Below are 26,213 nucleotides of genomic sequence, written 5' to 3' on the forward strand. Positions count from 1 at the left end.
GGGATTAGTTTGCTGTTCTTTCTCCAGTTCTTCCAATTGGACAGTTAATTCCTGCATTTTTGCCTTTTCTTCTTTTCTGATAAAGGCATTTAGGGCAATAAATTTCCCTCTTAGCACTGCCTTTGCTGCGTCCCCTAGGTTTTGATATGTTGTGTTTTCATTTTCATTTGCCTCTAGGTATTTACTAATTTCTCTTGCAATTTCTTCTTTGACCCACTTGTTGTTTAAGAGTGTGTTGGTGAGCCTTCATGTATTTGTGAATTTTCTGGCACTCCGCCTATTATTGATTTCCAACTTCATTCCTTTATGATCCGAGAAAGTGTTGTGTATAATTTCAATCTTTTTAAATTTTTTAAGACTTGCTTTGTGACCCAGCGTATGGTCTATCTTTGAGAATGATCCATGAGCACTTGAAAAAAAGGTGTATCCTGCTGTTGTGGGATGTAATGTCCTATAAATGTCTGTTAAGTCTAGCTCATTTATAGTAATATTCAGATTCTCTATTTCTTTATTGATCCTCTGTCTAGATGTTCTGTCCATTGATGAGAGTGGTGAATTGAAGTCTCCAACTATTATGGTATATGAGTCTATTTCCCTTTTCAGTGTTTGCAGTGTATTCCTCACGTATTTTGGGGCATTCTGGTTCAGTACGTAAATATTTATGATTGTTATGTCTTCTTGTTTAATTGTTCCTTTTATTAGTATATAGTGTCCTTCTTTGTCTCTTTTAACTGTTTTACATTTGACGTCTAATTTGTTGGATATTAGTATAGCCACTCCAGCTCTTTTCTGGTTGTTATTTGCATGAAATATCTTTTCCCAACCTTTCACTTTCAACCTATATTTATCTTTGAGTCTAAGAGGTGTTTCCTGTAGACAGCATATAGAAGGATCCTGTTTTTTTAATCCATTCTGCCAGTCTATGTCTTCTGATTGGGGAATTCAGTCCATTAACATTTAGAGTTATTAATGTTTGGATAATATTTTCCTCTACCATTTTGCCTTTTGTATTATATATATCATATCTGACTTTCCTTCTTTCTACACTCTTCTCCATACCTCTCTCTTCTGTCTTTTCGTATCTGACTCTAGTGCTCCCTTATTATTTCTTGCAGAGCTGGTCTCTTGGTCACAAATTCTCTCAGTGACTTTTTGTCTGAGAATGTTTTAATTTCTCCCTCATTTTTGAAGAACAATTTTGCTGGATATAGGAGTCTTGGTTGGCAGTTTTTCTCTTTTAGTAACTTAAATATATCATCCCATTGTCTTCTAGCTTCCATGGTTTCTGCAGAGAAATCTATGCATAGTCTTATTGGGTTTCCCTTGTATGTGATGGATTGCTTCTCTCTCACTGCTTTCAAGATCCTCTCTTTCTCTTTGACCTCTGACATTCTAACTAGTAAGTGTCTTGGAGAACGCCTATTTGGGTCTAATCTCTTTGGGGTGCACTGCACTTCTTGGATCTGTAATTTTAGGTCTTTCATAAGAGTTGGGAAATTTTCAGTGATAATTTCTTCCATTAGTTTTTCTCCTCCTTTTCCCTTCTCTTCTCCTTCTGGGACACCCACAACACGTATATTTGTGCGGTTCATATTGTCCTTGAGTTCCCTGATACCCTGTTCAAATTTTTCCATTCTTTTCCCGATAGTTACTGTTTCTTTTTGGAATTCAGATGTTCCATCCTCCAAATCACTAATTCTATCTTCTGTCTCTTTAAATCTATCATTGCAGGTATCCATTGTTTTTTCCATCTTTTCTGCTTTATACTTCACTTCCATAAGCTCTGTGATTTGTTTTTTCAGTTTTTCTATTTCTTCTTTATGTTCAGCCCATGTCTTCTTCATGTCCTCCCTCAATTTATCGATTTCGTTTTTGAAGAGGTTTTCCATTTCTGTTCGTATATTCAGCATTAGTTGCCTCAGCTCCTGTATCTCATTTGAACTATTGGTTTGTTCCTTTGACTGGGCCATATTTTCAATTTTCTGAGCGTGATCCGTTATCTTCTGCTGGCGTCTGGGCATTTAGTCAGATTTCCCTGGGTGCTGGACCAAACAGGTTGAAAGATTTTTCTGTGAAATCTCTGGGTTCTGTTTTTCTTATCCTGCCCAGTAGGTGGCGCTCGTGGCACACGTTTGTCTACGGGTTCCACCAGTTAAAGGTGCTGTGGGTCCTTTAACTTTGGAAAACTCTCGCCATGGGGGCGGTTCGGCAGCCAAAGCGGCTTGGAAGAGTGCCAGCCGGCCCGGAGGTCCGAACGCGGGGAGGGTCGCTGGCCGCCGCAGCCCGGGAGAGCGCCCGATCGAATTTCCTAGTCAGCCCGGGGCGCCAAGCGTGGCAGGAGTGCGCCAGCTGCCGCAGCCCAGGAGAGTGCTCTGTTCCCAGCCAGACCGGGGAGTCACGTGTTTGGAAGGGACTCCCCGGTCACCGTTCTCCGTGGTCTGGGGATTTCCGACCAAACTCTCTCAGTTGGTCCGGGGGCCTCGCATGGTGGGGGCGCCAACCACTGCAGCCCGAGGGGACCGCCTGCCCAATTCTGCCAGCTGGCCTGGGAAGGAGGAAGGGAGGGACTCCGGCCGCTTGCCGTCCCTCCCGGGAAAGCCCGCGCCCCTCGGCGATCTCACCGGAGCTGGTTCTCCCAGACAGTCAGCTGTTCCATAATGGGGTACGCCGTCCCTTTGATCTCCATCGTGGCTCCGGGAGCTGCTCTGTATCGTCTCCACTCCTCCAGTAGCTGTTCTGGAGGAGGAAAGGTGAGGGTGGCAAGACTGTCGAGGCCGGTGGCAGAGGAGCCGGTGAAGGCGGAAGAGGGCATGGTGGTGGTTGGAGAGCCGCCGGAGCAGGAGGAGAAAGGGAAGGATAAGATGGCGGATGGAGCGCCGCCAGAGCAGAAGGGGGAAGAGGGAGAGGAGGGCGGGTTGGCTTGCGGGGCGTGAGTGCCGCGCCGGGCCGGCGGACAAAGAGGGAGAGGAGGGTGGGCTGGTTGGCGGGGCCTGAGCGCCGGGCCGGCGGACAAAGAGGGAGAGCAATATCCTTATTTCTTCACGTGGCTTTGACCTATTGTCTAGTGTACTTTCCTTTTAACTCACAGAACTCTCTATTGCATCTCTTGTAAGGCTGGTCTAGTGGTACATTCCTGCAGCTTCTGTTTGCCTGGGTATGACAATCTCCCCCTCATTTAAAAAGACCATGTTGCTGAATATAAAATTCTTGGTTGGCAATTTCTTCCTGTCAGCACTTTAAACATGTTATCCTCCTGCCATTTTGTTTCATGGTTTCCAATGAGAATTGGCAGCTACTCATATTGAGGATCTCTTGTATGTGACATGTTGTTTCTCTCTTGTAGCTTTCAGAATTCTCTCTTTAACTGTGTTATTTGATATTTTCATTATAATATGTTGTGGTGTGGATTTATTTGGGTTTGTCCAGATTTATTCTTTTTTGGAGTTCACTGAGCATCTGAATGTGTACATTCATGTCTTTCATTAAACTTGGGATGTTTTCATCCATTATTTCCTTGAATATTTTCTCTCTTTCTCTTTCTTCTTCTGAGACTCCCACAATACATACATTGGTACAATTGATAGCGTCTCACAGGTTCTAAAGGCTCTGATCACTTTTCTTCATTATTTCTCCTTTTGGCTCATCAGACAGGATGATTTCAATTATCTTATCTTCAAGTCCACTGATTCAACCTGCCATTGAACCCCTCAAGAGAATTTTAAACTTCTGTTACTGTGGTGTTCAGCTCTGTTTGATTCCTTTCCATAATTTCCATCCCTTTATTAATATTCTCTTTGTGTCATTCCACCATTTTCCTGATTTTCTTAGTTCTTTGAGTATATAAGAAGTATATTTTAAAATCTTTGGTATGTCCCAGGTCTGGTCCTCATCACTGATGGTTTCTAATGTTTTAATTTTCTCTTTACCCTGGGCCATTGTGCTGATTTGAAAGGATTTATGTACCATAGAAAAGCTATCATTTATCCTAAGCAATTTTGTGGGAGCAACCGTTTCTCTTAATCCCTATTCAGTACTATAGGTTGGAAACTTGACTGGGTTATCTTCGTGTAGATGTGACTCAATCAATGTGGGTATTAAACTTGATTAAAGACATGTCCTCACCCATTCTATGTGGCTCTTGATTAGTTTATTGGAATCCTATAAAAAAGGAAACATTTTGGAGAAAGCTTGAGAATCTGAGAGACCAGAGAATGCCACAGCACCACAAGGCAGAGAGTCCACCAGCCAGTGACTTTTGGAGATGAAGAAGGAAAATGCCTCCCAGGGAGCCGGAGAGGAAGCTAGCAGATGATGCTGTGTTTGCCATGTGCCTTCTCACTTCAGAGAGAAACCCTGAACTTCATTGGCCTTCTTGAGCCAAGGTATCTTTCCTTGGATGCTTTTGATGGGACATTTCTATGGACTTGTTCTAATTGGGACATTTTCTTGGCCTTAGAACTGTAAACTAGCAACTTATTAAATTCCCCTTTTTAAAAGCCATTCCATTTCTGGTATATTGCATTCTGGCAGCTACCAAACTGAAACAGCCATTGCTTCCTATTTCTTTGTATGTTTTGCACTCCTTTGTTGAAATCTGGCATTTTAATATTTTAATGTGTTATTGCTGGAATTTAGACTGTGAGGCATCTGTTCATTAAGCTTGAATCCAGCTATGACAGAGCTTTCCTAGAATGCCAGGAGCTAACAAAACAACAAAAAATTGTCCCAGGATTTGCAGATTGACTTGTGCCAAGTGCTCTGCTTCAGAGATAAACCATACAATGAATTTAGAGAGTGATTCCAGGCCATAGCGTAGTGGCTACCCTGATCCTTTCTTTCTTTCTAAGCATACGTCTTTTCTTTGGCAAACATAAGTGGACCCAAGAATTCTTTCATTAACATGGATACAAATGTCCTCTCTTCCCTAAAGAAAGAATTTCCTCATGGTCCAGGGCAGTGCCCTTTATATCCTGCAGTCAGAAATCCCTTGCTTCAGATACCCACTTGACTGTTCTCCTATAATGTTCTGTAGGAAACCTCTGCGAAGTATTTTCTACACGCAGAGCAAGTCCTTGGACAGAGAGTTCCTCAGACCCCCAGTGAACAGACGGGGCCAGATCCACATGCTACCAGTACATGCGCGAGGGGTGAAGGAGGGGCCAGCCAGGATGCCATGAGAGCTGACTGCTTTTAAGTGGCCTTTTCCTTGACTCAGTGCTTGATCTGTTACTGCAATTACATTAACCGTTTTCTGGAGCTTTGAAAAGATGTTTCTTCCAGTTCTTGCTGGTTCAAAGCCCTGTGCGGGGACGGACCCTGAAACATCTCAGTCTCCATCTTGATAGGGGTGGGACCTACTTATGTTACTTCTTAAATTCTTGTTTAAAACATTTTTTAGATGTTTAACGCGTTTAAGAATCCATTTTTAAAAATTTTTAACCTTTTTATTGTATAGTATAATATATATACAAAGCAAAGAAATAAAAAAGCAATAGTTGGCAAAGTACTCTTCAACAAGTGGTTACAGGATAGATCCCAGAGTGTGTCATGGGCTATCATACGATCCTCTCATATTTTTCCTTCTAGTTGCTCCACAATAAAGGAGGCTAAAAGGCTTAAATATTTTTATCATCAAAATCGACTTTTTTCCTTCATATTTTATAAAAAATAATACATATAACAAAAAAAGCTATAAATTTCAAAGCACAGCACCATAATTAGTTGTAGAACATATTTCAGACTTTTACATGGGTTACAATTTCACAACTTGAGGTTTTTACTTCTAGCTGCTCTAAAATATTGGCGACTAAAAGAGATATCAATTTAATGATTCAGCATTCATATTCATTTATTAAATCCTATTTTCTCTGTATAACTCCACCATCTCCTTTGATCTTTCCATCCCTCTCTTGAGGGGTGTTTGGGCTATGGTAATTGTACATTTTTGATATTGGAAGGGTCTGTCACTAATATGGGGTAGGGAGATGGAACTATTTGATGTTCTGGATAGGCTGGGCTAGGTTTCAGGACTTATCTGGACCAGGGACCCATGTGGAGGTTGTAGGTTTCTGGAAAGTTACTCTAGTGCATGAAGCCCCTGTGGAATCTTATATATTACCCTAGGTGTTCTTTAGGATTGGCTGGAATGGTTCTGGTTGGGGTTTGGCAGGTTATGATGGGTACATGGTCTACCTGAAGCTTGTGTAAGAGCAATCTCCAGAGTAGCCTCTCAACTCTATTTGAACTCTCTCTACCACTGATACTTTATTAATTACATTTCTATTCCCCCTTTTGGTCAGGATAGAATTGTTGATCCCATGGTGCCAGGTCTAAATTCATCCCTGGGAGTCATCTCCCACGTCGCCAGGGAAACTTTCACCCATGGAAATCATGCCCCATGTAGGGGGGAGGGCAATGATTTCACTTGCAGAGTTGGGCTTAGAGAGACTGAGGCCACATCTGAGCAACAACAGAGGTCCTCCAGAAGTAACTCTTAGGCATGCCTATAGGTAGTCTAAGCTTCTTCGCTACCTACATAAGCTTCACAAGAGTAAGCCTCATGATCGAGGGCATGGCCTATTGATTTGGGTGTCCCTAAAGCTTGATAAAGCATCAGGGGATTCCCTGAGGGTAAGGTTTAATAGTTACATATTAAGAATCCATTTTCTGTCATCATCATGAATTAAATAATCTCTATGACTCCCATATCTCATTCTTAATTGTTAGGATTACCAGTTTCATTTTGTACTTTTTCTGGATAAACATCTCCCCAACTGGGGGTTCTTTATTCTAATTAACCTTGACTAAAACACTTTCAAGTAATTTTTTTTTGGAGAAAAATGTCTCTTTGACCCTCACACATAAAAAGTGATTTTACTGGAAACAAAATTCTGTTAATTCCATTTCCTTTACCTCAGAACCCAGAGCATTGCTTCATTATTCTGTAGCATTTAGTGTTTCAGAAATCTGAGGCCAGTCCAATTTTCCTTCTTCCACAAGGGAATAATTTTTTCCCTCTGAAAACTCTTGAGTTTTTTTTTTTTTTTTTTAAATCTTAGCACAGTTGCTCTCAACTTGGGATTCTTTCATTTATTTATTCAACTAACAAAATTATATATATCAGGCAATGTATCACAGGCTAGGGATAAAGTGGTGAGCAAATTCTGCCGTGATTTTAATCTTACAGTCTTACAGTTACGTTTACAGCCTTCTCAGGAAGGTAAAACAAAATCTTGAAGGTGTATACACAGGTGATAAACTGTGAAGGAGGGAAGGGTGGTGCTATGTGAGGACATTTGAGTGAGGCTGGGAGGGTGGATCAAGGACAATGAAGGCAGTTCCTAAAGGATAAAGGGGGCAGGGCTGGTGGAAGGAGGAAAGACTGTCCCAGAGGGAGAAAAGCGAACGCGAAGGCCTGTGGGGCGTGGTACGGTGCGACAGAAGGCCACTGTGCTCTAGCATGCCAAGAACAAGGGGGACACGGCCTGGGAGAAGGCCGAGATGCAGGAATCCCCAAGCCACGCAGGACCTTGCAGGCCACAGAAAAACAAAGTGCGAGGGGCAGCTGCTGAAAGGTGCGTGTCAGGGGCCTGACAGATGAGGGGGCATGTTAGTGAGGGTAAGAACAGAAGCTGTGCAACTAGTTATGAGGTTGCTGCTGGTAAGAGATGACAACAGTTGGCGGTAGAGGAGGGAGATAGGAGGTAGGATGGTAACAAAGGTGGAAAAAAGGAAAACGGAGAGGTAGAACTGACAGGAGCTTTTACGGCGCAGGCCTCACAGCTGTGCATTCTAAGAACTAAGATTAGTAGCACACATGGGGGGGTGGAGATGGCAGGCATAACAGCGACCAACATATTAAACATTGTTGTAGGTACTTTGCATATAATAACTCATTTAATCCAATAATGATACTATCAAGTATATATACTGTCACTATAAATAAGGTAACTGAGGTACAGAAAAGCTAAGTAATTTGCTGTAGTCACACACCAAGCAAGTGGCAAAGCCCAGTTCAAATCCGAAGATGGGCCCGAGTCCACCCTCACTGTGAAAGTGACCCCTCCACCGGGGGCCTGACCACTGCGGCGTCCACTGTGTCAGGGCAGGTGCTCTGCAGACTTCCGTCCGGCACTGAGGGCCCTTTCTGTCTCAAGACTCAAGTGTCAAAGGAAATGTTATCCTGTTACTTTCTTGATACTTGTTTCAAATACATGTTTTACTTTCTACTTCTTATTGAATATACTGGATTTATGTTACAAGTCTCTTTTTTCCACCCACAACATCCATCTGTTCATATTTGTACTACTATTTCTGGAGAGTTCCTCAAGGGAAGCTTTTAATCCACTTATGCTAACTGAGCCAAGGCCTGCTGGCACGTGCTGCTGGGGGTGTGAGGGGCTTGGTGGGGACACCATCCACTGACTCCTCATACTGATTCCCACTTTCCCTGAGCTAACGGGGTACAAATTGGCTCTTTTCCCCCATCCAAGACTATCTTTCCATTTCTTTCAGAAATTCTTCTGGGTTTTGCTAGACACTTCCTTTTCTGTTTTCTAGCATAGTTTTAGATATTTCCCTAATTTCCTTATCTTGCTGGGCTTTTAAATGGATGGAGGAAGGTAGAAATGCTAAACACATGGACTCAATTAGAGAAAGACCTTCCACTTCTTCCAACCCCTGAACTGTTTCAGATAAATGGGGATTTGCTGCCTTTTCTTTAAAATAGACTAAATTTATTAATATGGGCAATCTTTTTTGTTATATCGTTGGTGGTACTTTTCATTTGTTAAAATTTTATAAAAACCCTTTCCTGCACTCAAATTTTCTACCTGCTTGACCAAAGGAAATAATTCTACTGAGCAGTCCCAAGCTTTCTGCAGTGCCGTGCTAGCACACCTGAACCCTCCAGATGGACTCGGACAGCAAGGGAGGGGCTGTGACTGCCAACAAGCGTTAACAACCCACAGGGGGGAACCAGAATGCAGCTTCACACCCAAGAACACCTGCTGTTCTTGTCTCTCTGGCTGTACTTTATTTTTCATTTTTTTCAAGGTTACTTCAAATTTGTTTTGTACTCAATGCAAGGTGATGATTACAAATGTCAGGAAAACCTGCTTGAATAGTAAAGTATAGGGTTCTCTTGACTTCCTTTTAGGTAGTTTTGCTTTTTTGATGTAAAAAGAGCCCAGCTCCTTATACTTACTGCAGCCTGCCTAGTCTATAGGACTGGTGTACTATAGTCACCTTGATGTGTAAACATACACAAACACTCACAATACTATACCCACAGGCACACACCATACTCATATATTCACCCACACAAACTCCAATGCCAGGACCCAGCCCCAGAAATTATGATTTCATTGATTAGAGGTGGAGCCCAGACATAGATATTTTTTCAAAACTGCCTAGGTAATTCTGAAATAGAAATCAGAGGAATAACTAAAACTATGGTAGAAAATAGAAAAGGACATATACAGCAAAACCTGGAAGAATTTCTGAAAGAAACTAAAAGATAGGCTTGGATGGGGGATAAGAGCCAATTACTACCCAGTTAGCTCAGAAGGCTAGCTCTTGCCACTTTGGAGCCATTCACAATTTAAGTTTGCTGTTTGCAGTGTGTGAATATTTTGCAGGAGAAAGATAAAGTTATTAAGTGTCTTCAGAAGAGTGACTTGATATATCATATGGTGTCTTTTGGTGCAGGGTCTGGGGACTGCCCTGGGACACTGTACTTGGGTTGGTGCGGTGTCCAGCTAGGTTGAGACCCACTGAACTAGATGCTCCCTAGGGAGACTCTTGATGACAGCTCAGCATCTCCTTCTTGTCTCATATTAAGAAAAAAATGTCAGGCAGCCCAACACTGTGAATGCAATTGATACCACTGAATCAGACATTTGAAAGTGATTAAAATAGGAAATTCTGAGTTATATAAGTTAACCACAATAAAATTTTTTTAAAAAAAAGAAAAAATGAATGACAATGTGGTCTCAGAAGAAATGAGAAGTTGTAAGGTTAGTTTAAATCTGACAATCCTTAAACTAGAAAAGGAAAACATATTAACATCCATCAATTTAGCAAACATTTATGAAAGCTACAACTGCCAGGGGCTGTGCCAGGCCTGTGGACACAGCGACAAGGGACGGGCCCTCTCCCAGAGGGGCTCACAGGCCAGCGCCAGGCAAGGCGGTGCAGGACACTGGCAGAGTGCCACCTCGAGGAAGAGGAGAACACGTGGGAGGGGCATCCAGGCTGCACGGACTATCAAGAAAGACTTTCCAAGTGGCCCAAGCGTCCATCGACTGATTAGTGGAAGGGTGAGCTGTGGTGTATATACATACAAGGGAACACTGTGCAGCTGCAGGAAGGAGTGCAGTTATGATGCATGTAACGATGAGAATGAAACTTGAGGACATTATGTTGAGTGAAATAAACCAGAAACAAAAGGACAAATACCACATAGTGTCACTAATATGAACTAACTATAATGAGCAAACTCTGAGAGTTAAATTCAAAAGCACAGGTTATCAGGAGATAGGAAGTGGGCAGAGATAGGGCATCGATGCTTACGGAGTACAGAACGTTTAATAACATTGATTGTAAAGGTTCGGAAACGGGTAGCACAGTGCTGTAAGTGTAATTAACAAAGCTGAGTGTGAGTGTGGTTGAAAGAGGAAGACTAGGGTCATGTGTGTCACAAGAAGGAAAACTAGAGAATAAATGCTGAAACTGTATAACTTAATGAAACCTAGAGTGGACAATGAAGGTGGCTAATTGTACAAACATAAGAAAGTTCTTACATGAAGTAGAATAAACACACATCACTATTACAAGGTGCTAATAATAAGGTGGTATATGGGGAAAATACAATTAATGCTAATAAGGTCTGTAGTTAACAGTAACATTATAATATTTTTTTCATTAATTGTAACAGAAGTACTATACCAAAGCTAATGTCTATAATATGGGGATATTAGCAGTATGGGATTTTTTTTTCTAGAAGACATGAGAATGCTCTCACATGACAGTGGTGGTGAATGCATAACTTTGGGATTATACCAAGAGCCACTGATTATATACACTTCGGATGGATTGTATGATGTGTGAATAAAACTGCTAAAAAAAAAAAAAAAAGAAAAGAAAAGAAAAAGAAAGACTTCTCAGGGAAAGTGATTCCTGTATTACCAATGAGTTTTGAAGGGTGACTAGAAATTTGGCAGGTGAACATAAAAGAATGAGTGACCTTTCAGGTTCCAGGAGCAGGCGGCATGTTTGGCTCTCCATGATGTTAGGGCAGGGCTGGCTTACCCTGGCAGCTCGCCATGATCCAGGGATTTGAAATGAGATAGACTAAGGTGATGAGTTCTGCAGTCAGGAGATTACAGCTACTCAGAGAGCCCAGGAAGGAGTAACCAGTAACTTTAGTTTCTGAGGCCATGCAGAGAGGTCTGATAGCCATGGAAGCAACCCATGTGCTAAGGAAAACCAGCTTGTGGGACCTCAGGTCAGCAGGTTGGAGCTACAATCCTTAATCCCTATCATTCACATGAGTAAACTGTCTCTCTCTTCAATGAGTTCCCAAATGAAAATTCTATCTACCAGTGGTCTCTCCTAGGAACCTGGGAAAGTTAAAGTTGTAAAAAAGGACACTTCTTCCCCCTTGTGGTCTGATTAGAAAAGATGAGACTGATTCCTTCACATCCTTCCCAAGAGTCTTCAGCAATTTATATAATGAGTGAACCCCTGGGGCTCCACACAGACTCGTCTCTCAGCCGCAGGGACAGCCTGAAATGCCTTGCTAATATAAATGTTAGGGATGGCATTTTTTCTTGAAGACTCAAGTACTTTTTCTGATTGTTCAGCTTTTCAGCTGGGAAATTATGAAAATGAGCATATAACTACCCCTAAATGGTTCATTTTCTCTCTTGTCCATCACTTTCTTTGTAAAGGTGTCTTATCTTAAGAAAGGGCCAGTATTTATCAACCTGCCCTCCTACATGCTGAGCTAATTCACTGAACGATAATGAGTACAGGTCCACCAACCAGGAGAGAAATGAAGTTCATCATGAGCCCAAGGTAAAGAGTTGGCATGTTCTTAAGTATTAACTTCAAGAATAATCTGATGTACCAATTCACTGTTGGCAGGGAAGTGAGAGGCGCAACCCCTCCCAAGGGCAGTGTGGTGGTTCCACAGTAGGCTAGGTTTGGGGTTGCCACATGATCTGCAACCCCATTGCTAGGTATATACCTGGAAGAACTGAGAGTGAGGACATGAATGGACATTTGCACACTGATGTTTATGGCATCAGTATTCGAGATTTGCAATGGATGGAGGTGGCCAAGGATTCAACAACTGAGGGAAGGAAAGGGAAACCTTGGTGTTTACATACAATAGACTACTGAGCAACTGCAAGAAGGAATGAAGTTGTGAGGCATACAACTAGGTGAATGAACCTTAAAGACAATGTGTTGAATGAAATGGCAGAAACAAAATGACAAATATTATCACACCTCACTCATATGGACTAACTAAAATATACAAACTCAGAGAATTGAAGTTAAGAGCATGGGTTATCAGTTTGAAGCCTACTGTAAAGAGTCCTAGATTGTAAGTTTTTACAAGCAGTCATATATATTCAAGAGTTCAGTCATATATATTCAAGAGTTCTAACAGTTATTTCTAAATTCTGAGATACTGAGATTTTTGTGTATAACATGGTGATTCCTTGAAACTTTGGGTATGTGTGACACCCTGAGACTCTGAATTAGTGCACTGAATCTATGAAAATCAGCATTACTCCATACACCAACTGTTTAAAAAGTTGGTGCCTGGCCATGCAAAAAAAAAAAAAAAAAAAAGTTGAAAAAATGATGAGCATTGACTAAAGATGTGAAGGAAGATGATTTTGGATAGTAGTAAGGTAAATCAGAATACAGGGTAAAGGATATGGTTCATATTTTAAATTTTCAACTAATGTGTGAGGCCAAAGGAAGGAATGTTTATTTGTTGCAAAATTTATATTTTGGACAGCACATTATCTAACTTAATTTGTATGGTCAGTTTATTTGAACACAATAATTACATGGAATCTTGAATATGGCAATGAGACTTTGTTGGTTTGTACAGGTTAGTGTGATGCCCTGATATATTCCAGAATAATTTAGGCTGAGAATAAAAAAGCATTTGTAAAGTCCCCTGGGGAGGGGAGGGTGGGCTGAAGAGAAAGGAGGAAATATTAAATTGCCCCATCTGGGGAATTCCTCATATTCTTGCAAACTCCACCTCTGGAGTTACACTGACCAATCACTGTGCAACCTTGGGCAAGCTACTTAGTGCACCTGTACCTCAGTTTCCTTGTATTTAAAAGGGGCTAATAACATTAGCACCCCCACCACCACCCACACACACACACATAGAATTGAGTGAGGATTAAATAAATAAGCATATAGAATGTCTAAGAATGCCTAATGCCTGATAAATGTGCAGAAAATAATATGTAATTATTAAGTTTGCTAGACTTCCCCAACATAAGGGAAAGATTTTGTTCTTCAGAATCCCTAGTGCTGAATAATGCTTTATTCCATTGAAATCTAGAGGGAATTCCAATATGTAAATGCAGAACTGCTGTAATTGAAGTGGGATGGGGCCCTAACCCCCATTCTCCCCACTTCCCTTGAAGCCCTTAAATGGTTTGGTGGGCCCCTTGGCCCCACCAAGTCTGGCCTGAACATCCCCACCCTACCACCAGCTGCCCGACAGAAAGGAGCCTAATGCACAGACACTCCTCACCCCACACACCTACCTCCAGCCAGCACAGCCAATGTCACAGGTGGACAGGACTGAAACATGTTGTTGAGGCCAACAAATGCCTACAAGTCCCATTCTGCAAATGGATAAGAAATGGTCAACAGACTCTATTGCTGAAACACTCACCACCATTGCAAACCGCAAACTCTCAGGCCAGGAATATGACACCCTTGCAGCGGCAGTCTTCTCCCAGAGACCCCACACATCATTCCAGTGACAGTCTCACTGCACCAATGTAAGGACAAAGTCCCAGGGCAGTCCCCAGACCCTCCACTGAAAGGCACCATATGATACACCAAGTCACTCTGCTGCAAACCTTTAAGAACTTCATCTTTCTCCTACAAAATACTCACACATTGAAAACAGCAAACTTAAATTACAAATGGCTCCAAGTGACAAGAAAGTCGTTCCCTCCATTCTCTTGCAGTCTTTATATTCATTAAGCAAAATTTAATTAATTTTGACTGCGCTCCTCTGGCACTGATGGTCATCTGATCCGGATTGAGCTGAAGGTTATCACTGCATCATCTGCCAAGAAAGGATCTGCTAAATATATTAGCCCAGGCAAAGTTCCTTGTGGACAAATATCAAGACAAAGGAGGGCCCATACACTGTTATTCCCTGACCCTGCAGAGAACCCATGAAAAGATAGCTTTAGCGGTCTGCCTGGAAGGGACAACCCCATGCTATGTTATCCGTGTTCCTTCCTCAGTTTAACAGTCATCATTTATGTTTTAAAAAAAAGCAAAACCAGGTTTGCCTGTGTGTTAGTTAGATTCAGTTGTCAACTTGGCCAGGTGCGCATACCTCGTTCTGTTGCTGCAGATACAAGCCAATGGTACATGAACCTCATCTGTTGCTAACTACATCTGCAGTCTGTTAGGAGGCGTGTCTGCTGCAATGAGTGACGTTTTGACTTAATTGGCTGGTGCTTAAATGAGAGAACGCAATGTAGCACAGCCTAAGCAGCTCGGCATTCCTCATCTCAGCACTTGCAGCTCAGCCCAGGCCTTTGGAGATGCAGAAAGAAGTCACCCCGGGGAAAGCTGTTGGAACCCAGGGGCCTGCAGAGAAGACCAGCAGAGACCATCCTGTGCCTTCCACGTAAGAAAGAACCTCAGTGGAAAGTAAGCTGCCTTTCCTCTGAAGAACCAACAAAATAAATCCCCTTTTATTAAAAGCCAATCCGTCTCTGGTGTGTTGCATTCTGGCAGCTAGCAAACTAGAACAGCCTGTGTACTGACGGAGGGGACTGTGTGGACTAGGGCACTTTCTCAGGGGGGATGGTACCTCAAGTGGTGCACACAGGGCAAGGATGGATGGGGAAGGGGTGGAGGGCAGGAGTCAGGAAGGCTGCACTGCTGTCAGCGGGAGGCGGGCATGGGAGCAGTTTTCAATATCCCAGTTTACCACATATTCCCACTGTGGTGAGTGCTGCCGTGCACAAGCACAGGAACTTCAAAGTCTGGGTGTTACAATGGGTATGGGGAGGCTGGCTTAATCTGGGCACCAGCAAAGTCTTCCTAAGAAAATGACCTTTAAAATGAGAGCAGAAGATGCACAGGGCTGAGGCAAGGAAAGAGCTTTCCTGGCATTTTGGAGGAATTGAAGGAGGGGCTGATCCCTAAGAGCGAGTGAGGTGAGGGAGGCTGGTAAGAGGGACAGGGGTGGACCAAAGAGAATTTTGCGGCAAGGGTGAGGAGCACCGGCTTCCTCCAAGAGCACAGGTGTTTCTGAAGAGCTTTGAGCAAGGGGCTGACAGCAATTCTGTTTGCATTCCTGAAAGGTGGAATGGGGACTGGAGAGGGCAAGGGTGGACACAGGGTGCCTAGGAAGATGCTAGTGTTGTCTTCCTCTTCTTAAGCCTCTCCAAGCTCCACAATCTTCCACAGGACCATGTATCCAGAACCTGGAAACTTTAGTCAGAAAATGTGTTTTTCCCCCTAATAAGCAGACTCCAATTTTTTTTTTTACACAACCGGTGTTCTGGTTAACAGAATGTTTTCATTACCCAAGATTACCATACCCTCTCCACATAAATTACACTCAAAGGATAATACAACTTACACCTATTAAAAGTGAACAAAACTTAAATTTAATACATCAGTTATCACCATACCATACAACAAAAAGGGTGTTAATAAAATCTAGATTTCCACTAACTTCTGAGTATAATCTGAAATGGCTTAAACTTTTATAAATTCCAAATAGCAGGTGTATTTAAAGCCTGCTCTCGACTCCTATCCTCTATATAGGCCTCACTGCCCCACACCCATCTGGCACCACGAGCCCCCAGGCCCCATCCCAGCACCCCAGTTCATGTGCATTCTGCACCTGCTCCTGGCTACACCGCTTTCAAATTGTACTTCTGACTGCAGCAGTCCCCAGCTCAAACATTTGCAGAAATCTCCTGTACCCACACAGGCAGAAACTCCTTACCCCAGCAATCAGAGCCCTCACAGTCTGACTCCACCTGCCTTTCCCCTGACAGCTTCACACACCCTGTGGAGGTTCACGGGTCCCAGAACGTGCCTCACCCACGTCTGGGCCCAGCATTTAACATGCTCCTCAAGTGCTGCCTCTCCCATGACACCTTTCCCTAGCGTTTCCCAACAAGCAGCTATGTTTTCTCTTTAAATGAAACCCAGAACATTCCATTTCAACCTAATTTTCTACCTCATGGTATAGTCAGTTATGTACTTATCATACCCACTCTCTCTCTTCGCTAGATTAAAAAAGAACATGGAAAAACAAAACAACAACACTCGGGGCAGAGACTGTTAATTCCCTACAGATTCAGTGCAGTCCTATGTTCAATAAACCATTAACACTTGGCAGATGGTCTGGTGTCCCAAAACCCACACCCCTCCATGCTCCCACTTCTTGGTTTCCTTACATATCTCACCACCTTCTCTAACATAAGAAGCCCTCCTGCCCACAGCCCATCTGAGGTCCTGACCCCCCTCATTTTCTCTTGGGTCTTTTAATACTTGCTATACCCCTTTCAAAATTTCAAAATCTCCACCTCCATCCTTGGCAGGGGCGTGTGTGGGGGGGAGTATGTTTCTTACCTCTTGTAATCACTACCATCACTTTTTTTTGACTTCTCCGCACTGCCAGATTTCTTTCTTTTTAACTTTTTTATGTATAGTATAACATATATACAAAAGTAAAAATAAAAAACGCAATAGTTTTCAAAGCACTCTTCAACAAGTAGTTAGAGGACAGATCACAGTTTGCCATGGGCTACAATATGATCCTCTCATATTTTTCCTTCTAGCTGCTCCAGAATATAGGAGGCTAGAGGGCCTAAATATTTTTTATCATCACAATAAACTTTTTTCCTTCCTTTTTTTGTGAAAAATAACATATATACAAGAAAGCTATAAATTTCAAAGCACAGCACCACAATTAGTTGTAGAACAAATTTCAGAGACTGACATGGGTTATATTTTCACAATTTCAGTTTTTTTACTTCTAGCTGCTCTAAGATACTGGAGACTAAAGGAAATATCAATTTAATGATTCAGCATTCATATTCACTTGTTAAATTCTATCTTCACTGTATAACTCCACCAACACCTTTGATCTTTCCATCCCTCTCTTTGGGGTGTTTGGGCTATGGCCATTCTAACTTTTTCATGTTGGAAGGGTCTGTCACTGATATGGGGTAGGGAAATGAAACTACCTGATGTTCTGGAGAGGCTGGGCCCTCTAGGTTTCAGGACTTTTCTGAACCAGAGACCCATCTGAAGGTTATAGGTTTCTGGAAAGTTACTTTAGTATACGGAACCCTTGCGGTATCTTATATATTGCCCTAGGTACTCTTTAGGATTGAACACTCCCAGATTTCTTGAAAAAGTTTTCTCCTGGCCCCACTGCCTCTTGGTCGTGCCCCTCTTCCCCTTCCCTAGAGGGCCCTTCTAAAACATGGTTCTGATTGCTTCACTTTCCTACTTCAAAAAGGACCTTAGTCTCCAAAGACTTAAAATTAAGCCCAACTGGAAAAGCTGAGATAAGCCATAAGTTACAAAGAAGTTAAGTGTCAAAAGAAATAAACATATAAATCAGGTTGACCAACTACAACCACCTCAATTGGATCAGAGCGTGTCAAAAATAACACAACCCCAGGCCTCCTCCTCTATCATTCTCACATTCAACTTCATTCAGTGAGGCCTGGGGGCATAAATGAAATCAGAAGGAAGGACAGATGATAAAGACTGAGATGGTATAATCCAGGAATGCCTAGAGTGTATAACGATAGTGACTAAACGTACAAATTTTAAAATGTTTATGCATGAGGAAGAAAAAAAAATAACACAACCTTAGAGTTGGAAGAGACCCCAGGGTATCCCACCCAACTCTCCCTATCCCATGCCCCCTGCTGACCTCCCAGCTGCTCATTCCTGCAACATCCTTTGTAATTACTGTCCTGCCAAAATGAAACCTCCTTAACTATTTCAGGAATCAAATTAGCTACCCCTACTCCCACCCTGTGTTCTACTTTACCCTTCCTAAGACCTCTTCTTTTTGCTGACCTCTTAGTCCTCTTGAATTCAGCCCTTTATTCTTTTATACATCCCTTGTCCCAGAGGACAGTCCACAAGGTCCCAACTGCTACCAGTCACCCCAGTGACACAGCCTGTGTGCGTCTAGCTCTCCCCCCACATTCCTCAAGGATCCTCCTGCTCCACATCACGGCAGGAAGCAACCAACAACCTGATTTACGATTCTTCCACCTCTTCTTTCCAGGGGACTGTTGGCACCCGTCCACCCCAATGCTTTGCTGGGCTTTTTCTGCTTCCCTGGCTCCTCCCCCTGCAGTTGCCCAAAATGACTATTCCTCAGGATGCAAGCCCAGGCTGCTACAGAGTCTCCCGAGGGGAGCCCATCCCCTCTCAGGGCTTTAGCACACCCATGTGCACAGGACTCCCCAGGCCAGAGTCCTTCCGGATTTCCCCCTCTACCATAAATCACACATGAGAAATGCTTTTATCACTTTGTGATTATGTCAGGAAAAAGTCATAAACAAAGCTAGAGGTAACTCCAAGATACCACTTACTGCAGCCCTTTGCTTTGGTGGAAACATTAGTACAACAGGGGTGCAGGAGACACTCATCTTTATGACAGCGACGTTATTCTTTACTCAGCCCCTACTGTACGCCAGGTACTCAACTGGATACCACATATACTCTTATTTAAGGACCCCAGTCCTCTGCCCGCTGCCTCCTGGAGTTGTAAGATGGTGCATGCAGACGTTGAAAATTCACAATAAATATTCCAGCCTTAAGTCCTGACTCCGTAGAAATCTATACCTCCTGGCGAGACTGAATATTACTTTCAGCTCAGTTCTTTTAAGCAATGATTTTTATTGATACCTCCCTGGAAGTGGCCAAGGTGAATCTGTCACTTGAAATTAATTCCCTTACCTTCAAAGCAGAGCTGAAAGCTTGGTATGTACTGTCTTGCTATTAGTCAATAAGAATGAGCCAGTCACCTGATGCCCGGACTGTAGGAATTGAAGCCTGAGGCACCAACCAGCAGAGATATTCCAGAGTCTGCCTGGCTCAGTGGAGCAGTGCAGCCCCTGATCAACCACAGACACAAAAGCCTATACCCACTGCTACCAGAGCAAGGGCTGTATCCAATGCTTTCCTTCCATCCTGTGGGCAACTGTACTAATTTTTTTCCAGTCATAATCATTAGAGAGTTATTTTTTAATTTTTCCCCAGTAGAACAGAAATATTTAATTCTGCCAATAATGTGCATACAAGATAATTTCAGAACAACGTTTCCTCATCCAAGAGCAGAAAACAGCATCAGCAAAGTCCAATATGGCAATAAAGAGAAAGTCTGAGTAAAAATTCCCTGAACGACATGAAACATCACAGTTCCAGGGTCTAACATTCAAATAAGCTTCTTGTGAAGGTTTATGCTATGACCTCATAGAAACACAAGCAGGACAGATTGTGAAGTATTTCTACTGAATACTTCAAAGCAAGATAGCTATGGAATGTTAAGTTTGGGCTCTTTAAATTTTGTGCTCTTTAGTCAGCTTTGGAAATGCAAGAAAAACAGAGGCTGTAATATGGTTCTCTCCCTCAACTTGAAAGTTCCCTCTGACTTTCAAGGCACAGCAGGGAAGTGGGATTCCAGCTTCTTTCTCACTCTCTAGAGATTCTGGTTATGTGTGTGTGAAACTGTAACATCAAAATGAGATGAGATGGGAAGTGCTTCCTGGACATGAAAGGCCAAGATCTTTTCTCTCCTCCTACAGAGAATATTCTGGTATGGAATCTAAATAAAGCTGTGTTCTAGTCTGCTAGCTGCCGGAATGCAATATACCAGAAACAGAATGGCTTCTAAAAGGGGGGATTTAATAAGTTGCTAGTTTACAGTTCTAAGGCTGAGAAAATGTCCCAATTAAAATAAATCTATAGAAATGTCCAATCTAAGGTATCCAGGGAAAGATACCTTGGTTCACAAAGGCTGATGAAGTTCAGGGTTTCTCTTTCAAGTGGAAAGGCACCTGGTGAACACCGAGTTTCTCTCTCATCTGGAAAGGCACATGGTGAACACGGTCAGGGTTCCTCTTTTATCTGGAAGGGCACATGGCAAACATGGCGTCATCTGCTAGCTTCTTCCCCTGGCTTCCTGTTTCATGAAGCTCCCCAGGAGGCATTTTCCTTCTTCATCTCCAAAGGTTGCTGGCTGGTGGACTCTGCTTCTCGTGGCTGTGTCGTTCTGCTCTGCTCTCTCTGAATCTCTCTCATTCTCCAAAATGTTTCCTCTTTTATAGGACTCCAAAAACTAATCAAGGCCCACCCAAACAGGTGAAGACAAGTCTCCACTTAATCCAGTTTAACAACCACTCTTGATTAAATTTCATCTCCAGGGTGATGATCTAATTGCAGTTTCAAACATACAGTGCTGAATAGGGATTAGAAGAAGCTGCTGCCTTTAAAAATGGGATTAGCATTAAAACATGGCTTTTCTAGGGCACATACATCATTTCAAACTAGCACAAGCTGTGAATCTTCAAGTTTTAGAATTAAAAGAAAGTATCTATTTGAATCATTATTTTATCAACTAAATCACTCTTACTTAAAAGCTTCCCAAAATATCAATAACTTACTGAAAATAAAGATGCAAAGCAAGCATGTGAGGTGAGTAACATTGATGTGTGACAAGTTGTACTTTAAAGACAAACTTTTTTCCTATTTTAATAACAAGAAAAATTAACACAAAACAAGCAAATCATTCATATTTTATTGTGACAGTTCTTGTATGATTTTACCAAGCCTTGGAAATACAGCAAAATGCTTAGAAAAATCAAACATTGGTTGTTGTCATTTAGAAAAATATTCCATAGAATCTGACAGTGAAAGGGCATTAAATATCTTGCCACAGGCCAGCCCTACTGCACAAAACTCAGATGTTTTTCTTGCATTTTGGTAATATCTATTTTGACTCAACTTCTGGGAGAGACCAATGCAAAATGTTCAACAGGCTCAGTGGATACCCGATCATCTATATACAACTATTACAGTAAAATCCAAAAAGTTACCCAAGTCGCCTCACCGTAAAGTTACACTTGCAGCGAAATGGGTAGAGATCCCGTGAATAAGGAGGCGTGTCTGGGGATTCGTGTTGAAACAAGGTTCTGAGAAAGCTGGTTGTTTTACAGTTATAACCCTTACTTTGAGTCCAGGAACTTGGGCTTTTCCTGAAGCTTCCTAAAGAGGCAAGTGAGGAAAAGAAAGAACGCACTGGAAGAGCCCTTGAAGGTTATCTCATGCTACTACCTCATTTCACACATGCGGAAATTAAAGACCAGAGAGGTGAAAGGATTTATCCCGATGTCCTTAAGTTTTCTGTTCAAAGTAACACTTTGACCAGCAAGAAGCTTGATTTTCCAAAGATACATTACGGCTGGCCTTCTATTTTCAGAGCCATGAACTCAGTCTCGATTAAGGAAAGGACTCTTGAGAATGCTCAGGACCTCCCTAGTAGGGCTCACCAGCCTCTCCACCTGCCTCAGGTAACTGCTTTGGTTGAGACGCCAGCTCAGTTCTGAGACCGCAAGAACTAGAGACCAAGGGCAAGGCCCAGATTGTAAGAGGGAGGAGGAGGTCAGGAAGCAGAGAGCAGGACGGGGAGAGGGTGATCAGTAGACTGCCCTTGGAGTCAGAGACTGACACATCATCCCACAAAGCTGACACTTGGGAAACGTCTGCTAAGTGTGAAATAAAAATGTCTCTTCCCACAACGTATACAGTGTTTTGCACCCAGAACACCCCATTAGTCAGCGCTCCCCCCCAGCAGCTCTTACTCCGACTGTTCTTCATAATCTTGCTCCCCTTAAATTTATAGTATTGTCAGAATAAAAGTGACGAACCCAGTTCAGAAAGCAGCCTCCATCCAATCAGATTTCTGAGCAGAGATTCTCACTGTAGTCAGGAAATACACACAAAAGACAGGCCAAGCACAGGCTGACAGACAGACAGTGCTGTGCTTCAGAGTAGAAGACTAATGAGATCAATTGTGAAACCATTCTGCCTCCATCTTCTAGGTTACAGATGTCAGTGATTTTTTTTTTTTTGCCTCCAAGCTACATCCTTTCACAGCCATCATTTTATATCACACACAGAAAATGAGCAACTTTATTACAAAGGAGCCTTTTAGAACTTGTGGTCCATGATAGGTCTTATTCAATTTCACTGGTTGGTCAGAGAAAGAAAACTCTAGAGGACGGTTATACTCAAAGCTAATAAAACTTTGAAAAACAAGTAGTCAGATTTCATAATTTAGCTATTAAATGTATCAATAATCATTACATTTATGCTTTGAAGTTAATTATTAAATTTAAAATGGTCAATTCATCAATTTATATCACTAAGAAATTTATTAATAAGAATGTGATATATTTTAATACATTGGTCTTCTAGAGAGAAGGATGACAGGGTACCAGCCTAGAGACTCCTGTGAAGCAGGGCCAGGTCTATTTCTCACCCTGAACAATCGACGCCCAGCCAGCACACACAGTCGCTGAATCAGTGAACGGCTCATAGGCAGATGACAAAAATGGAATGGAAGCAGCATTTTCTAATCACCTCTAAAGTCAATTTCCACTTGATTTAACCAAAGAACCTATATTGGAGGTTCAAGAAAGCTGAATATGGCTCCATCAAGGGTCTTACAAAGCTTTCATCCTCTAGTACACCGTTAGAAACTGGATCATCAGTCAGAACGGTCAGGCAGGAACAAATGTCACCACCCACACTCCTCACCTGCCATGTCGATGGCAAAAGGCCTGTCTGCTCTCCAGCCGGTGTACCAGCCGACGACTCTGCCGTTCTCCACCAGCGGACGTTCATAGCGCCGCCCCCCGACCAGCCCCACTGGCCAGACAGACACCTTGCGTGTGGTTCGCATCTATAAAAAGGGGAAAGACATGTATTTTAGGTTTCCTTACTGAAAAAAATACAAAGAGAGGAAGGGAATGTGATCCGCATAGAAGAACAGGGGTCATGGGGAGGGAAGTGGGGGCAGATTTCCAAAGGTTGAAGGTTTGTAAACAGAATCCTTCCAATGATAGATTGCTACCCTAATTCATTATTGTGTGGCTGCTCTGCACCATCAGTTTGGGCTCACTCATAAGTCAAGACAGTGGCTTAAGAGAAATAAAGTGGATGTCAATATTTGAATTTCACTTATTTGAAGCCAAGTTCTAAGGATCAGGTATTTTCTACTTTGTTTCAGAGTTGAATTCTTTAAATGCTACTTTATATCTTCTACAGGGGGGTGGGTTTTTTCCCCCCTTTAGGAAACTTTAATACTCAGTAACAGCAAGAACTTCACTCAGAGAAACCACAGGAGCCTCCTTTCTCTGAATTTTTTATTGCTACAGATACACAGAAATCCTGGCTGGGGACCTTCATAATGGGATCCAGACATAGAACAGGAAACAGGCATCCTAAAGAGTGACAAAAAGAAAAATGCACACTAAATTCATCTGCCTTTCAAGATCAATTGAGCCAAAATAGAGAGGAAACGTATTGGAATCCTGGTGAATACAATCCCCGACTAAAAGCTATTTGTTAGTGTCTTTTAAGAGAAACACATGCTCACAAGAAAGCTTGTTGAAACCAGGCAGCATTTTGGGGGAAAACCTCCCTCACTTCCACCGTCTTCTCCAGGGTGTGGCCTGAACAGTATCACAGTCAGCCCACACAGCACCTGTGTGCAAAACAGAAAAGCACTGCGCTTCCTCGGGCAGGCACACCCCACGTGGATGCCCAGGGCTTGGCACATAGGTTGGTGTGCTGGTTTGAAAGGGTGTATGCCCCCTAGAAAAGCCATGTTTTAATCTAAATCCCATTTCGTAATGGCAGAATAATCCCTATTCAATACGTATGTTTGAATCTGTAATTAGAGCATCTCCCTGGAGATGCAATCCAATCAGGAGTGGTTGTTAAGCTGGATTGGGGAAAATGTGTCTCCACCCATTTGGGTGGGTCTTGATTAGTTTCTGAAGTCCTATAGAAGAGGAAACATTTTGGAGAGTGAAGGAGATTCAGACAGAGCAGAGAATGCTGCAGCACCATGAAGCAGAGAGTCCACTAGCCAGCATTTTGGAGATGAAGAAGGAAAACACCTCCTGGGGAGCTACAGAAACCAGAAGCCAGGAGAATAAGCTAGCAGATGACGCTGTGTTCGCCATGTGCCCTTGCAGCCAAGAAAGAAACTCTGATCGTGTTCACTGTGTACCTTCTCACTTGAGAGAGAAACCCTGAACTTCATCAGCCTTCTTGAATCAAGGTATCTTTCCCTGGATGCCTGTGATTGGACATTTCTATAGACTTGTTTAGTTGGGACATTTTCTCCACCTTAGAACTGTACACTAGTAACTTAGTAAATTCCCCTTTTTAAAAGCCATTTGTTTCTGATATGATACATTTCGGTAGCTAGCAAACTAGAACTGCTGGACTTCATGCACCCTCTCAGCTGTGCGGGCCTCTGGGCAGGGCAAAACTTGCACAGCTGCATGAGGTGGTTCTGCTGTTGAGGGAGTTACACTTTCAACACCAGTGTGTTTCCTTCCATTTGCCACGGAACAGGACTAGGATCAGGTCACCATTGGTTACAATAATGCCTATCAATCTAGGATTTTTTTTTTAATAAAAGGAAGAAAAATTATACATTAAAGATTTTCAAATGCAATTAAAATGAGAAGTTGTATTAATAAAGAGTAAAAACAATGAGAGGTCCCCATTTGTCAAGCAACCCAATTTTGCTTATTTATATCCCAACTCATTGCAAAAAAGAGGATTTGAGGATTTTAAGCGTTCCCGGTAATGAAGGTCTCGCTTTATTGGTCTTCCCTAGATCTGAAATTAGGATTTTTAAGGTCTGTATCACTTTTTTTTTTGAAAATTAATAACAATAGCTTTGTGCTATTTCATAATAATATCTATCATGATTTTTTAAAAAAGCTTTACTGAGTTATAACTGTGCAGAAAAGAGTGAACAGAGCAGGCCAGAGACCGTTATGTTTAGAAAGACCTACTTGTAAGACTGGCCCCTGGCTAGCACCTGGAAACTTGGTTTTTGAAACATTTCCCCCACTTATAAGGTTGTCTTGCCTGCCTGGGGCACTGAACACCTGCTTTCTGGCTGGGAATATGAAATTGTGTTGGGGAGGAGGTTCCTATGTGACCAGCTTCCAATAAAAACTCTAAAATGCAGGTTTCCCTAAGCATAAATCTTATATATATGTGGCCACATTTTTCGCTGCTAAAGGGAGGGTGTGACCCCCTCATGGGAGAGAGACAGTATAGAAAGCTGCACATGTATTCCTTCAGACCCACCCGACGTGTTTCCCTTACTGACCTTGGTGCGTATCCTTTCTGTGCCACTGTAAAAGAGGCTTAGCCATGAGTACTGAACACTGTGAGTCCTTCCAGTGAATCACAAGATGTGGGGTGATCCTGGGGAACCCTGAAATACTGACATACTATAAAATATACATTCTAAAGCATAAAAATTTTAAGTTTTCACATAAGTATACACTCATGAAACTATCACCACAGTCAAGATAATGAAATATCCATCACCCCCAAGCGTTTCCTTATGCCACTTCTAAATCCACACCTCCCACCCCTCTCCACACCATTCCACTCTCTCAGGATACCCACTGATCTGCTGTCATTATATATCAGTTTGTATTTTCTAAAAACTTAAATGGAATCATATAATATGTATACTTTTTTTTCAGTCTGGCTTCTTTAACTCAATATAATTATATGAAGAGTATTTTGGTTTGCTAAAGCTGCCAGAATGTAATACACCAGAGATGGGTTGACGTTTACAATGGGGATTTACTAACTTACAATTTACAGTT

The 26,213-nt window shown here is 42.3% G+C and overlaps 1 protein-coding gene across 1 annotated transcript in view; it reads right to left on the reverse strand.

Annotated features, from left to right (window-relative positions):
• The window catches only part of B3GAT2 (beta-1,3-glucuronyltransferase 2), a 97,223-nt gene that overhangs the window by 27,137 nt on the left and 43,873 nt on the right, over positions 1-26,213 (reverse strand). Inside the window, exon 2 of the mRNA XM_077162205.1 lies at positions 23,101-23,245. Within this exon, the coding sequence (XP_077018320.1) occupies positions 23,101-23,245 (145 nt within the window). The remainder of the gene's footprint in view (positions 1-23,100; positions 23,246-26,213) is intronic.

This window comes from Tamandua tetradactyla, chromosome 5 (assembly GCF_023851605.1).
Source record: "Tamandua tetradactyla isolate mTamTet1 chromosome 5, mTamTet1.pri, whole genome shotgun sequence".
NCBI classification, from domain to species: Eukaryota; Metazoa; Chordata; class Mammalia; order Pilosa; family Myrmecophagidae; genus Tamandua; species Tamandua tetradactyla.